This window comes from Castanea sativa, chromosome 6 (genome assembly GCF_040712315.1).
Source record: "Castanea sativa cultivar Marrone di Chiusa Pesio chromosome 6, ASM4071231v1".
In the NCBI taxonomy this organism is placed as follows: Eukaryota; Viridiplantae; Streptophyta; class Magnoliopsida; order Fagales; family Fagaceae; genus Castanea; species Castanea sativa.
In genome coordinates, this window is record NC_134018.1 from 491207 (window position 1) to 507952 (window position 16746).

A 16746-nucleotide genomic window follows, 5' to 3' on the forward strand; every position below is an offset into this window, starting at 1 on the left:
CTCGGACGTAAGCCGAGAGCTGTTCTTATATTATATCTTTCTCTTTGTCTTTTTTCTTTTTAGGTTACAAAAAGTTCCTCCTGTTTCTGTTCTAGGTTCCTGCTTAAATACTCCTCTTTTTAATACTTTATACACGTGTTGCCCCAACTCCTCCCTTAGCCTAGATATTTCCTTTCTTAGTGCCTTTGAACAGTAACTAGAAGTTTCCCTTCCACTGTTCAAGTGTCACTTTCCCATTAATGCGGCCAGGGTGGTAGGTGCAGGGTCTTTAATGTGGAGGTAGCAGCCTTTACCTTTGACATTTTTCCAACATCGGTGCTTCTAGGACATTTAAGGGTTCACCCCCTTTAACCATTGGTCTTGACCGTGTCATTCCCTAACCTTTACCATGAAGTCCCGGGTTCTCTGGTGTCAGTCCGAGGGGAAAAACATCCTCGGCTGGATCCTCGGATCCTCGGCATATGGGCCGACCCGAAGTACTAACAAGCCCTAAACTCAAGAGCAGGTCGGCCTTCCTTAGCAAGACCCAACGGCCCATATTCCTATCAAGGTCTTTTTACTCCCCACATATAGCGCGGTAAACCCGAAACGGTACGTCGGTATTGACCGGTATCCGAAATATATCGTACCGGTGGTCAAACCGGTACAACCTCCGGTACGGTATTGACTTCCTTGGTTAGGATAACTCATATTTCAATTTTTTTTTTCAAAAATTTTGGAGGTCCATGGTCCCCTCAGCTCCAACGTGGCTCTGCCATTGATTGTATAGTGTATAATTCAATCTTTGAGCATTCACACTCAATTGAGATTCAATTAAAAAAAAAATTGCAATAATATAATATATAAAATTAGAATACATACCTCTTTGACCACGGAATGAAATGGAATGAGCAACTCATGCTGATCAAAGTTAGTTTGAACGATTTTTTTTTTTTCCCTTTGATATACCTTTTCTCCCTCATTTTGCTTTCCGTCTTTTTATTAAAAAGATTCGAGGGTTAAAGTTAGTTACACATCGTTTCAATTATTCGTTTTTTTTTTTTAATGATTCTCCAATTTATAAAGTTCCCGGAGCTTACGGAACTTAATTTTCATCTCACAAAAGGTTTTGAAAAAATCTCACTACAAAAATCTGCAAAATAAAAAATTTGGAAGCTGCCGGGCAGACAGCTTATCAACACTTTGACAAAAAAATTTCCATTTTTTACCCCCTTTTTTTTTTTCCAAATTTTGTTTTAAACTTTTATGTATTTTTAAGAGATAAATCTATGGTTTTTACTTTTATTATGATAAATTCTTATTTTTGGTAGGCTGATTAGCCTTTAGAAATTAATAAAATAATTTCTAAATTCTACATTTATCTTGTAAAGTTATCCTATGCCTTGCACATAACCATAATTGCCTTCCATTTTAATCCATAAGAATTAAGATTTTAATTGAATCTTCCTAATCTTTTTAAGGACCAATTAAAATCACATACTTTCATTCCTTTTTTTTTTCTTCTTCTTTTTTATGATGAAGACATGAAGTCTTCAAAACTTGTTTGAATTTATTCGACTTTTTTTTGGTTTGAATAGAGAATATTAAAACTGTATTGACTTTATTCCCTAGCCTTAATCTCTTTAATTGGGTTACAGCCTTAATACATACAGTACACGTGGGCACTTTCACAGGAAAAATTTTATTCTTTTTACTTCTTAAATATATTTTGACTACAAGTTTAAACGTACGTAGATTACATTAGGAATAATAATTTTTATTACTGAGAATAGAAGGCATTGTAATGGAATAATTATTGCTATCCATAAGTTTGGTTGTTACATAAGGAAACTTTATATTTTTGAAAATATATTAATTTTAAAACATATTATATATATATATATATATATATATATATATACACACACACTAAGGAATAGTTATTACATCAATTTTAAAGAGGAATAGCTATTCTTCAATTTAAAAAATAGTTATTCCAATGTACTTGTAAGTGCACAATTGTATCCGGATCCAAAAACGAATGTTGGGCTCAGGCCCAATGAGCCTTATACAATAAAATTTGTAGAGTATGAGTTTGAAATCTAGGTTCGGGATGTTGGAAGTTCGATTAACAGGATGGAATATTACAATCTGTGCAAATGACGAATGAATATAATAAATAGATCTCCTCGGACGTAAGTCGAGGATGGTTTGTATAAATATTCTCTTTCCAGGTCAGAGTTTACAATTCTTAGTTCCTATTTTTGTTTAGCAGCCAAGTTCAGATCCCCCTTCCCCCTCTTCTCTTGGCTCCTTATATGCTTCTTCTATACTGGCTCTTCCACATGTCATACAAATCTTCCCCTTAGATACTTGTCTCATCCGCCACCTTCTTAAAGTCTTCAAACCATAGCAAGAAGGCTGAATTCTATTGTTCAGGGGTCATTTTCCCATTAATGCGGCCAGGGAGGTAGATGCAGGGTCTTTAATGTGGTGGTAACAGCATTTTCCTTAGATATTTTATCTCACATCCTTGCGTCTTAGAGGGTGCTTGGATCACCCTCTTACCCATCAGTTTTTTCAGGATTCTGTCCTTAACCTTCTTGGCAAATCCCGGGGTCTTCGGCGGACCTGTCTGAGGAGACATTCATCCTCGGACAACTCCTCGGACCTCTGTAGTATAGGCTGACTCGTGGGCTTAGGGGCCCAATGATAGAAACAAACTAATACCAATTGATCAAGCCCAAAGCCCATTTGTTTATTTAATAACTCTTACCCCCCACAGTAATAACTGATTCATGTAATAAAGATTCAACCAAATGACCGAATTGCTATTACACATGAATAATTATTCCATTATAGGAGCTATTATAGCATACCAAACATCTTCTAAGTGTTTGTGATGCGAACCTCAATCGACACGCTTTGAGACCCAACAAAAATATTGGAATATTCGCCTAGGAAAGCTAAAATTCAGATATTTTATAGAACCCTGACCCAACGTTTATAAGTGAAACTCGAACCAAAGGTATAAATAACAGACCTTGACCCAGTGATTATAAATGAATCACGAACCGAAGGTATAAAATTTGAATGCCACAAAGAAGAATCCTTGATAAGTTCACAATTCCTGAAGAACCAAAAGAAGAACAAAACCTCACATTTTCTGATTTTTATTCCATCATCTATAAAAAACGTTTACAGACTTGAAGGCCTATTTAAGGGCTCCATAAAACTTGGCAGACAAGAAAATATATTATATAATAACTCTTAATTGATATCTAACCATATCAGGAATCAAATTTGACCTAAAAAGCATTAAATGCACCTAAAACCAAGGAAAATAGCTAAAAAACGTTCTAAATACTAAAAGCCCTAAATTCAAGTAGATTTGGTCTGAAATAGCAGCTCCAGAATAGGAAAAAATCTCCATTAACTGATATAGAGCTGAAAAGTCAATCAACTATTAATTCACGCAATAAATCATTCCTAATTAAGTCAGATTAGCCCTCAATAGCTTGGATTAAATTTATTACGCCTTCATCTTCCTTTGGGCCAAACTTGGAATGTCCTGCATTAGAATCAACCCAAATCTCTTGAATCAGCCCATTAAGTGCTTCTTTGATCTTCTTGGATCTTGCTCTTACAATAGGCCCAACTGGAACTTGCAATGGATCCTTGAATGCTTGTTGATTCTCATCAGTTTGTGGGATCGATGTGGGGGACAAAGGCTGAGATTCAAGTTTCCTAGCTAGAAAAAACTTCACACATATATACATTTAGATTATACTAAGATAGAATTTCTATATTTTATAAAAATAATAATAATAATAATAATAATTTAATCATCACCTTTTTTCTTCTTTTTTATTTTATTTTATTTTATTTTTTTATAGTACTTTGAGCAAATAAGCACTTCACTAAGATTCATCCTAATGCAGGCCACATATATGCTCTTTTCCAAATTACAGTAAAGGTTTAGCACATATGTGAGTGACAACAGAACTAGCAATAATATAGGATTAACATATACTTAACGCATATGAGTGACAACAGAACGAGTAATAATAGGATTAACATATACCTTTCAGAAACGAAAAACATATTATCTCATTATTCTCATCTAATCTGTTTACAACTCATTGAGTATTGAATCTTCCTTCCCTATGTTTATGATGTTGATTTCAATGTTTTCCTATTCAAATGATAACAAACTAACAATCATCCAACTATCATTGACTTCTGCAATCTCTTTTCCTTTTTGAAAAATAAAAAGAGTTAACATCATCTAGCTTACATTATTTTTTTCCTTTTTCTGAGTAAATCAAAGGAACATGATATTATTAGCATCTAGCATACAATCTGGTCAAATATCATCAGCAATAGATATATATGGTTATATTCTGTCAAGAAAACACATGGTTTCCTCTTTTTTATAATTCCACATCCATTGGAGGAAAAAAATCCACACATGGTTGTTCTTTTTTTTTTTTTTGGTAAAACACACATGGTTATTCATTATCATATAAAAAGGACAAAGGAAATTATATATGATTGACATATAACTTTTTTTTTTCTCTTCCATTAATATCTATATCTTAGAACTCAAATTTAACATTAACAGGTAGACAAATACGTACACTGGACAAAATGACCCTTTTACAATTAGCTGAAAAGATAAGCTATGATGGTAAAGGAATATAAACCCATCATTATCTTTCTCTCTTCAGTGTTTTCATCTGATCAACCATGACTTATCACTTGAGTAACTCATGAAAATTTGTATGAACTATCATCTTAAAAATTGGTTCTAGTCTTCTTTCCAGGACTTGCTCCGGTGACATGGAGGACACTTAACCCCACAAGCCAGCCTCATTGCCGACCACTTCAGGGCTTTTGCATAAACGATGTAATTCAATCACACATTTACAAATGTGCATGTCAAAGTGTGTGCAAGAGTTTGAGGGCAAGAACCGATCAAACCCAACAAACCGACACACTTCATAGTTCACTCATAACCCTAACACCTTACATTACTACTTGGTTTTGAAAGCCAGAGAATGAAAATAATAATAAATAATTAAAAAATAGATAGCTTGAGATATTGCGTGTGGCTTATGCTGATCATATTCCTTTTGTGTTTTAGGTCCGAAGCTTGGCCTCTTAATCAAAAATCAACTAGTGGCTAATTGATATATATCTAAGACTAGGAGCTCTTTTTTTTTTTTTTTTGGTATTTCAATTCATAACTTGATAGCAACGTAGAAAGCAATTCATTATTTCATCTTGACAGTACGTGCTTGAGCAAGAACAACCTTTTTTTTTTTTTTTTTTTTTTCATTTCGGTTTCTGTATTTGTTAATTAAAAGCACTGAAGTTCCCTAGTTGTATTTGGAGAACATATACGGACAAAATTCACAAAACATAGGTTCTTCCAAATATTGATGCTTAAGAAGACAAAATTCACAAATCCTTATTCCTATTGCGACGTTTTAAAAAACGTCACTAAAAAAACAAGAGGACAACTGCTTTTGTGACGTTTTTAAAAACGTCGCTATAGGTGCAATTATTTGTGGCGTTTTAAAAACGTCGGTAAATGTATTTTCCTACATTATATACGAAAATGTTATATAATTCAGTGACGTTTTAAAAAACGTCACTAAAAGCCTTTGAACGCCACTAAAGATAAACATATAGCGACGTTTTTCGAAACGTCACAATAGACTTATAGTGACTGCTCTATTGCGACGTTTTTGAACGTCGCAAAAAAAACGTCGCTATAGATCATTTGTGTCTATAGTGACGTTTTTGGGGTTTTAGTGACGTTTTAAAAACGTCGCCTAAACCCAGATTTCTTGTAGTGATGGCTTAATTTTTAATTTATTTATTTTAAAATTCCTTGGTTGGGTTCCTTTTATATGTTGAAGATTTGAAATTCAGATTTTAAAATCCCTTGTTGGGATATATACTTGTATTTGGATCAATAGAATGCTTAATTTTTTCAATAATTTTTTCAAACCTTTTGCATTTGACCTAATTGAACAAGCTATTAGAGTCATGGTTTCAACTACTATGATCCAACACAAATAACAATTAAAAGATCGGTTCTTGGATTGATATCAGGTGCTTTTGGGGATCCACTTATTTTTTTTATAATAGACAAGATGATGGTTGCATTTTTTTTGGGGGGGGGGGGGAAGGGAAAAGAAATTATCAATGTTCACTAACATAAAATTAATGGAATGAACAATAAGTAAACACTTGGGAAATTTTATAAATTAGCGCATGGCATAAGTTTTTTCCACCAAATATCATGTACATATTCCAAAAAAAAAAAATCATATAAATTAGTTTATATTTACTCTCTTAAGTAATATAGCACAAATTTTCTATTTTTAATAGAGTTTGTAGTATGCTTTTTATGTTATATATATATATATATATATATATATATATATATATAGTACCTTACACATTATACACAAAGTTAGGTCATATCTAATGATTGATATGATTCAAATGGGGGTAATTATTGAGTACTTCCAGAGTACTATAAATGCGTACTCCTCCTTCACATATAATTGTAGGTCTTATTTATTAAATTTATAGTAAAACTCACAATTCATGTGAAAGGAGGAAGTAAGCATTTATAGTACTCTCGGAGTATTCAATCATTTTTCTTCATATGGGATCACTCAATATCAATAATATCATAATTAATGGTTTTATATATATAAATTATGGATTCTATGAACTTTCATTCTAAATATCAACTATTTGTGACCAATAACAAATACAAGCATTCTTATTCTTAAATCTGTAGCAAAAGGCAATTGAGGAATAATCAAGCATATGCCTTTTGGGAATAAACATTTTCGTTATGAACATATATACTTACACCAAGAGTCAGATCATTTACCCAAAGACTATTTTTTTTTTTTTTAATGAACAAACACTATTTTGTTATTAATTCTTTACAGGAAAACCACCGTACATTTGTTAAGCAATTACTAATTCTTTACAGGAAAACTACTTGACATTTGTTAAGCAATAGTGTAATACCATATATCCACCAAGCGGGAGTGAGCTTTTGTGTGTGTGAGAGATCGCCATGTTATGGAGTACTCTCACACACACATTAACACTACTAACTTTTAAAATTATGTATTATTCTGGCCTGGCTTTGAAGAGACAAAGTTCTTCCACACTCAAAATGTCTTGTAATTCACTAATTGGTTTGACAAATTTCTTTCTAGTGCAGCCAAAATTGACGTGGAACATTCGGAGAATCTTTTGGGCCCCATTAAGGCGGCCCTGGATCTCCATTTCCAGTAGTAAATAAATGTTACCTAACACCTTCTTGATTAGATTTTATAAAATGAATGAATAGTTGCCAAACAGGCCGTCATTTGTAAAGCACTATCAGGAGTTTCTAAATTCTAACTACTTGTGGAAGAATCACATGGTTTCTATATATTTTGCTATATATTTTTATCACAACTTTTGCTATATATTTTTCTCACAATTATTCAATGCGATAAATTGCAATTGATTGATTGTTTTTTTCATATTGATCTATATTTTTTTTTTCGCCTTATAACCAGCTATATAAGAGATTTATGACAAAGAGTTTAGCAAAAACTGTGGTACTTGAATTTCTGGGGTTTGTATGGATAGAACGGGCAACGGAAATTCAAGGAAAGCGTTAAACACGAAACAGGTGTTTATAAGTTCATTTATATTCTACATATATGCTCTTTTCCAAATTACAATGTGTTTAATATATATATGGTTGTTGGCAACTGGCAAGTTGATTTGAAAATTGAGGAGAGTTAAATTGAGTTGAGTTAAGATGGCTGAAAATTAGTCTAATTGCAATCAGCACGTGAGGTTAAACTCCAAGAAGTTGAGAAGAGATTGCCCAATCCTAATGCATGTTATACTGACCCAGGGATAAAAGTTAGTTGTAATTGAGTTTCAATTTTGACTAGAAATTTGGAAATTTTGAATAGATCACAGCCACTAGTCTCTTGATTGGGATCCTCGTCTAGCTACAATACGTGTATGCCCTGGGGAGGTGTCCCCTATTATAAATGGTCTCTTGTTCTCCCAAATCTCATTAACTTCAAAGCTAAGGAAAAACATTATTGATCGAATACCAGATAGCCTAGGAAAAGAAGCTACTTCTTAATTTTCCCACTCCCTTTGTACCCTCAACAATTCCCAAGTCACTACTCACTCACAAGTAGAGAAAAATGAATAGGTCACAGCCACAACTTCAATGGTTATTTCTCAAGTTATTCTTGGTTTCATTGTTCCTCCATTGCCATACCTCCTATGGTGATGTTGGAACTGCAGCCCAGTATTCTTCCCCATATTTACCCACAGCCTGTTATGGAAGCGATGCATCTCACTTCCCATCAGGGAACTTTTTCGCAGCAGCCGGTGATGGAATATGGGACAACGGTGCAGCTTGTGGAAGGCAGTACTTTGTGAGGTGCATCACTAGTGATTCAACACCAGATGCTTGTAATCAAAACCAGACAATTCTGATCACGATTGTTGATTACATGGGTCAACCACCTTTTGCCCACTCAGCTTATAACACCACCATGGTTTTGTCCAACACAGCATTTGGGACTATTGCAAATTCATCAACTGCTTCTTCCTACATCAATATAGAGTTTGAACGGTAAGGTTTTTTCAATACCCTTTCCTCTCTAAGGCAATATATGGTCTTAGCTTGTTGCCTAGAAATTCCTTTAATTATTTTCGTCACCTTTTATGTTGTATAGCTTGTTGCATACTCTGAATATTCTCTTCCCTCTTCTTCCTTAATTAGTTGACATTAATTATGATAAATTTTTTTTAAAATTTGAATTTATAATCAGCTGTTTATATAAATGGGTGTGTGCTGTTGTTGTTGTTGTTGTGTGAACAAGCTAGGAATTGATTGTTTATATACATGTTTACTTTGGTATAGTTAATCAAACTCTTGATGTGTTTTGCACTTGCTTTATACTAATATTGATTTTGCTGATGATCAAAGGGTTTACAGTAAAGATGTTGTTCCACTCGCTAGAGGTCCGATCCCACCCTCTGCCCCTAACCCCACCTCCCAGGATGCCAGTGATATAGAGTTTGAACGGTAAGGTTTTTTCAATACCCTTTCCTCTTTAAGGCAATATATGGTCTTAGCTTGTTGCCTAGAAATTCCTTTAATTATTTTCGTCACTTTTTATGTTGTATAGCTTGTTGCATACTCTGGATATTCTCTTCCATCTTCTTATTCCTTAATTATTTGACATTAATTATGCTAAAAAGGTTTTTAAATTTGAATTTATAATCAGCTGTTTATATAAATGGGTACCGTGTGTTGTACGTTGTTGTTGTGTGAACACGCTAGGAATTGGTTGTTTATATACACGGTTACTTTGGTATAGTTAATCAAACTCTTGATGTGTTTTGCACTGGCTTTATACTAATATTGATTTTGCTTATGGTCAAAGGGTTCATGGTGAAGATGTTGTTCCACTCGGTAGAGGTCCGGTCCCACCCTCTGCCCCTAACCCCACCTCCCAGGATGCTAGTGACCACCCCTGATCATGACTTCATCAGATGTGTAGTCCAGTTGGTTGATAAAACTTCCTGTTTTAATGCCAGTTTCTCAGAATAATTGGAACCTATATATGTGAGTGTATAAAACGTTTCGTGTTATGTTATAGGGGAAAAAAATGTTACTGATTTTTTTTTTTTTTTTTTTTTTGTTCAATGGCAAGTAAATACTATTCTCACATTAATAAAAATAAAAAGTATTGAACATATTAAGGCATGCCACAAAGCTTAGAATTGCTAAATAATTAAGTTACCCACCATCCGTGCATTTAAGGCAAGGTGACTAGGCCTCATTGTAATAATGGGTATATTTTTTGTGCCAAGTTCAAGTCCAACTTCCCTCCCAATTATCCATGGTAAAAGTTGATTGTTAATTATGTTTCATTTTTATTATATTTTGAAAATTCGGGCTTGATTCTTTTTAATTATTTATTTTAAATGTTAAGTGTCAAATACAAAACAACCATTAGAACACATCACTCATATAACACCGGGTCTCATTAGAGTACTAATAGAAATGGACATGACCAATATAAAAACAAAATCAAACACAAATGACCAAAATGAAAATTTTAAAAATTAAAGAGTCAAAATGAAACAATCCCAAACTTTAAGTTAAAAAAAAATCTTGGATTTTCTTTTAAAGTAAATTTAGATTATTTTTCTTGTTTAGTTTATTAATTTTATTTTTTATGATTTTTTTAAATCTCCCCTTTTATAAATATAACTATACTTTGGCCAATCTTAACAATTAGTTAATTAACTTTTCACACATAAAAATAAATATATAAGCCAATTGCCTTTTTTTTTTTTTGAGAAGAGAGTCATCCATTTCATTCAATCAAAGAGGCCAAATCGGCCTGAATAACATAAAGAATTTTTGTTTGTATATTTTCTATTCAGATAAGTAAATTGCAAGAAATAATTACCCTTATAGCAAGAGAATGCACTACAACATTCCGTCCCAAAAAAAAAATAGTAAGAGTCAATTACACAAAGTTTTTAGCCCGCATTTTCTTAATTGGTTATAAATTCATACGGAATAAATTTTGTACCAATTAAATTTCAGGAAAAAGTAGTGAGACTTTTTCAAACATCTGGCATTACTCAAAACTAAGTAAACAGAATTTTAGGAAATAGGATAGTGTACTTTCTTTTATTTGGCTTGATAAAAGTAATACTTTTCTAAGATTACAGTCTTACAATACTTTTTTATCTATTAAATTTTTTAAAATTTGTTTTGAAAATATTATAAAAACATTTTAATTAAACGTAATATTTTTCAAAACAAATTCAACGTGGAGAACAACTTGCAGATAATTGACCGCATCAGCCAAAAAAATAGAAACCTTCTAGACGCATCTGGTTGGACTTACACTTTAAAGTCGCATCGCTTCAATAATTCTTCGGCTTGAATGTGGCTAATAGCTTGTACTCTGGCTTTTGAGGAACAAATTTCAATTTTGTAGAGAGATTCTAGTTAAGGGTGGCAAAACCAACTTAAATCTATTGCCCACTTAAATTCACCCACTTAAATGAGATCCAAACCCACCTAATTATTAAATGAGTTAAATATATATTAACTCAATTAAATTCAATTAATATTAATATTTATTAAGTTTTAATTAAGTACTTAATTAGACTCAATTATGATCCAAGAAAAACATTAAATTTAGTCAAACGCTTTTACCCAAAAGAAAAAAAAGGAAAAAAAGTCAAACGCTCAAACACAATCCTGCATGACTTCCGGCACGAATAGAAAGATTCTCTTAAAAGGGCATGCATGTACGAACAACATTACGTACCCACTACGCATTACGCATCTTTATTTTGTTGTTCCACGTGGGGTTTTTCTTTTTCTACTTTTGGAATGGCCGGTCGTTGACGGCGCATGCATCAATATTCAATATTTTAATCATGCATTCTATTTGAATATCACTTATCGTTAAAAATTAAAAATTTATTATTAAAAATATTATAATAAAATAATTTTTAAATGTGTAAAAAGTACCGTAAAACTTATTTTTAAAGTAAAAATTACATTTTTTTGTACTTGCGGGTTTCGTAAACAATACACAGAACCCAGAGAAAAAACGCCAAACGCCAAATGCCCAATGCAATCCAAACTTACTCTTAGTGTGCGTGCTTCTTCAGCATTTGCGTTTGGCTGGTCCCATGGCAATATTCATGGCCCAGCCAAGTTGCACAAAACACGTGAATAGTATTTTGATTGCTTAAAAAATATTTTGCCACAATATTTTCAGTAATAAATTTTCAATTTTCAACAAATAAATGGTATCCAAGCATACCGTTACTCAATATTTAAAGGGAAAAAGAAAGATAGGGAAGCAGCAAGTTTATCTGTAGGTGGTTGCCCTTTTCACATTAAGCAAAACAATGGTTGCATGGGAAATAAGAAGCGAAAACAAATAAGAAGTGATTCGTTTACAACATTTTCATAATAAATTATGAGAAATACTAATGGATGTCTTTAAGAAAATGGTTAACAATTCATTTAAAGTAAATTTTTATGGGAAAAAAAACAATTAATATTTTGACAGCTTTTTTCATTTCCCAACAAATTAAGTAGTGTAAAAACTTTTCTAAAATGGATTGTTAACTATTGCCCTAAGGACACTCGTTAGCATGATCCATAAATTATAAGTAGTAAATTGTTATTAGTTCTAAACAATTACTTAAATTATTTTTGAACCCACTAAAAACAACCTACAATTTAAAATTTATTGTGAAAGTGAAGTTAAAATATTATAGACATAGTATTTTTTCAAAATAAATTTCAAATTTTAGCAACATGTAGATAATTGAGGCATCAACCAAATAAACCTTTTTGATGGTTGGACTTGCAAATTAAACTCGCATCGCTTCATTTTTCGGTTCACATTCAAAATCACTAAGCCGCATATTAAAGCTAAGAAAATTTTGAAAGCTAGAGAGTGAAAATGCACGGAGGGGATTGAGATTTTTCCCGTGCTTTATATGCGTGTGTGTGTGTGTGTGTGTGTGTGTGTGTGTGTGTGACTTTAATGACCAATCGAAACAAGGATGTGGAAGTCCAGCTACATGGTGATACATGCATGTTCTAACCTGGCCCGTGCTAATGGAGTTCTTCTACTCACTATTAACGTGTATAGTGTTGTGGGTTTAGACCCAACTAGATTACTTGTATAACACACATTCTTGTACTACACTCTTATTTGTACTGCACTCATATGCCTCCTATATAAAGGCACTCATGTATATTCTTTCATAAGAAATACAATAAAATTATTCAGTATTTCTAACATGGTATCAGAGTCACTACTCTAACATTTTCTTAGCAGTCTTGTCTTTATTCGTGTTACTCCATTCTCAACATTGTTTCCGCCATCACAGCAGCCGCCATAGCTTTTAACCGTAGAACCTCCGACGTCTTCCAATCGTTGTCCTTGGGTTTTAGACCTGCAGCCGTCGTCATTGAGGAGTCCCGCACCACACAAACCACTACCCTTACCGTCTTCGCCGTGCATCTTGCTCTGATAAGTAATTTGCAGGCACCATAGTGATCATCTTGTCTCGATCTACTCCATTATGGAAGTCTCGCAGTCATCAGAGCTTGCACGCGCCGGCCTCTATTCTTGCTAACATCATTAGTGATGTCATCACCGCCACGTCAACCCTAGCTGATGTCATCGTCCATTCACCTACTGACGTCACCCGCCACATTAGTTGACCTGAGTTGACCAGATCGACTTTGACCAAATGTTGACTTTGACTATTGACTTTTCTCCAAGGTTGACTTTTTGTAGTACAGGTGCTCTTTTTCCCAATTTTTGGTGTAGATTTCATTTATGCAGTCCATTTATTGCATATTTTACTTTTAAATGAAGAATAAGGACAAGATTTCTTTTTGTTGCAATAATCATCGCTGACAATCTAGTAAACGTTTTTGCAATTTTTGTAAATGTTTTGACCACAATATTGAGACTTGCTATCATCGCAACAAATCAGCTGTTTCAATTTCTGCTACTACTGTTGCTAACATTGAGAGTGTCCAACCAATGGCTCCCGTCTCTGCATAGTCTAAGTTTTCAGGTCGCACTTTCACCATGTCCACAGATGACCTTAAAAACATCATCGCTAATGTCATTCGTATGGTTGGTAATGCATCTCATTCCTCTTCTCTCTCAGTTTCATCTGGTATGTCTCCTTCCTCTTGGCTTATGGATTTTACTTGTTGCAATCACATGACACCTCACTCATCCTTATTTTCTGAACTTAAACTTACACCACACCCTCTTAATATTCGCATAGCAAATGGTTCCACAATGTCTGGTCATAATATAAGTTTCATTTCGACCTCTAACCTTTCGGTTCCTGGGGTCTTTAATGTTCCTAACATTTCTTACAATTTATTTTCTATGGGACAATTAGCTAAGTTGGGTTATCGCATTATCTTTGATTATTCTGGGTGTATTGTGCAGGATTCGACAACGGGACAGGAGCTTAGGACCGATTCCAGAGTTGGGAGTATGTTTCCCGTGGACAACCTTTGTCTTCCACTTGTTGCTCCTGTTTTTGTTGCTGTAGCTACTGCAATTTCTTCTATTCCTTCTCTTACATTTTGGCATGCTTGACTTGGTCATGCATCTTCCTCTTGGGTACAACAATTGGCTTTTAGAGGTTTGTTAGGTTCAGTGTCTACAGAAAATTTTGATTGTGTTTCATGTCAGTTAAGAAAACAACCAGCTTTGCCTTTTAATACTAGTGAATTAATATCCACTGATATCTTTGACCTTATTCATTCTGATGTTTGGGGGCCTTCCTCTGTCTCTAGTATTGGTGGATTTTGATATTTTGTTGTCTTTGATGATGATTACTCTTGCTATAGCTAGATTTTTAATATGAAACATCGTTCTGAATTATTGCAAGTATATTGTGATTTTGCAAAAATGGTTGAATATACTCAAAATGTTTTCCAAGCTATTTTGCATTCCTATGGCACTGTTCATCAACTAACTTGTCTAGGTACCTCTTAGCAAAATGGTAGAGTCGAACAAAAATTTCATCATATTCTTGACACTGTCCGTACTCTCCTTCTCTTTGCCAAAGTTCATACTCTTTTTTGGGGCGAAACTGCACTTCATGCTGTTCATGCTATTAATTGCATTTTCAGTCTTGTCATCCAAAATCAAACTCCATATGAGCGCTTTTTTGGGTCATCTCCAGATTATCATTACCTTCGCTCCTTCAGTTTTGCTTGTTTTGTTCTTCTTCAGCCACATGAGCATAACAAACTTGAGCCTCAGTCAAGGCTTGTTGTTTTCTTGGCTATGGCAAAACTCAAAAGGGGTATCAGTGTTATGATTCTATTTCTCATCGTCTTCGTATCTCCCGCAATGTTGTCTTTTGGGAACATCGCCTCTTTGTCGAACTCTTTCACTTCCGTTCCTCCCTATCTTCCTACTCTATCTTAGTTCTTTTTCCAGATCAGACACATATTCCTCCTGCAATTGATTTTGATTCTCCTATAGATTTTTTCTGTTCAACCACCAGATATCATTGATCCCTTTCCTAGTTCACCCTTTAATGAACAAGTCGAAGACGAGCTACCCAACCCCAACCCTGAGCTTGGGTCCATTGCTCCTGTTCCGCCTAAAGATCTTGCACAAGACATTCCACCTTGTAACTCAACTCGGGTAAGATCTATTCTTGCACATTTACTTGATTATCATTGTTACACTGCCCTTGCTACACTGCACGAGCCTCACACCTATCATGAGGCTTCCACTGACCTTTTATGGCAGATTGCAATGTGATAGGCCAAAAACATATTGACCCCTTGTAATGGATTAATTGATTAACTAGCCAAGTTATTAATTAATCAAATTAACATGCAAATTCCATGATAGAACAAATAAATCACCAATTAAACTAAGTATGCAGAGGAAATTAAATGACACGGTGATTTGTTTACGAATGGGAAAAACCTACATGGCAAAAACCCCACCGGGTGATTTTAAGGTCACCACTCCCGAAATTTCACTATTATCACAACAAGCGGTTACAAGTAAAGGAATCCCAAGTACCTTACCAACCTACAGTTGAACCCTTACCCTAATACCCAATTGGACTTGTTCTGTAGTAACAATTTCTCATTTCAATGCACGGCTTCCAAGTACGTGATTAACCAATTGCGCGGATCCCAGTACGCAACTTCAATCACCAACTAGAGAAGATTGTTGGCTGCAAAATTATTCAATTCATCCACATGATGAAGATCAAGAAGATGCTTAGTTACAAAACCCTACGGTGCACATTACACAACAACTTCTTCACAAGAGAGATGAACTAGGGCAAGAACTTTGTCTCTAGTCACAATTTGCTTGAACAAGGATTTCTCAATGCTTGTGTGACTTGTGTACTCTTTGATGGCTCTTAAAATAATCCTTTTATATGTCTAGGGTTAGGAGAAAAGAAAGCCCAAAGACACATCCACGGATTGGAATCAAAACAGAACTCAAAATTTATTTTTCTTAAACCTTGACAGATAGAGGTGTCGAGCAGCTGTCGAGCCACGGGGCTGGAACAGCTCTTTAAACCTTGACACATGCTAGCTGTCGAGCTTTAATGAATTTGCACTTCTCAGCTTGTTTCTTGGACAGACTTGATGACTTCAGCACTTGATCTTGAAACACAGTTTCTTGAAGCATAAAACTCATCCTAAATCTACCCAATTACAAGTAAAGTGCGTTTTGTCAAAGGATTAGCCAATTACATAAAAGAATGACATATGTTCTAAACAGGTGACATATGTCTAACACAATGAAAGAAGAACTTGATGCATTATCTAAAAACCATACTTGGGATTTGGTGACACTCCCCCCTAGGAAATCAGTGGTTGGTTGTAAGTGGATCTACATGATTAAGACTCGCTCTGATGAGTCCATTAAGCATTACAAAGCTCGTCTTGTTGCAAAAGGTTTTACATAGGAGTATGAGATTGATTATGAAGAGACCTTTGCTCTGGTTGCTCGTATATCATCCGTTCATGCCCTCTTAGCTATTTCTACTTCCAGTAAATCAAATATTTTTCAGATGGATGTCAAAAATGCATTCCTTAATGGGGATTTAAGTGAAGAAGTTTATATGCAA

General features: G+C 34.3%; 1 protein-coding gene across 1 annotated transcript; it reads left to right on the forward strand.

Annotated features, from left to right (window-relative positions):
* The first annotated feature begins 8234 nt into the window (after positions 1-8234).
* LOC142638403 (EG45-like domain containing protein) lies at positions 8235-9582 on the forward strand. The gene is made up of 2 exons (XM_075812438.1): positions 8235-8671; positions 9489-9582. The coding sequence occupies exons 1-2, from the start codon at positions 8235-8237 to the stop codon at positions 9580-9582; spliced, it is 531 nt and encodes a 176-aa protein (XP_075668553.1).
* Positions 9583-16746: the final 7164 nt, after the last annotated feature.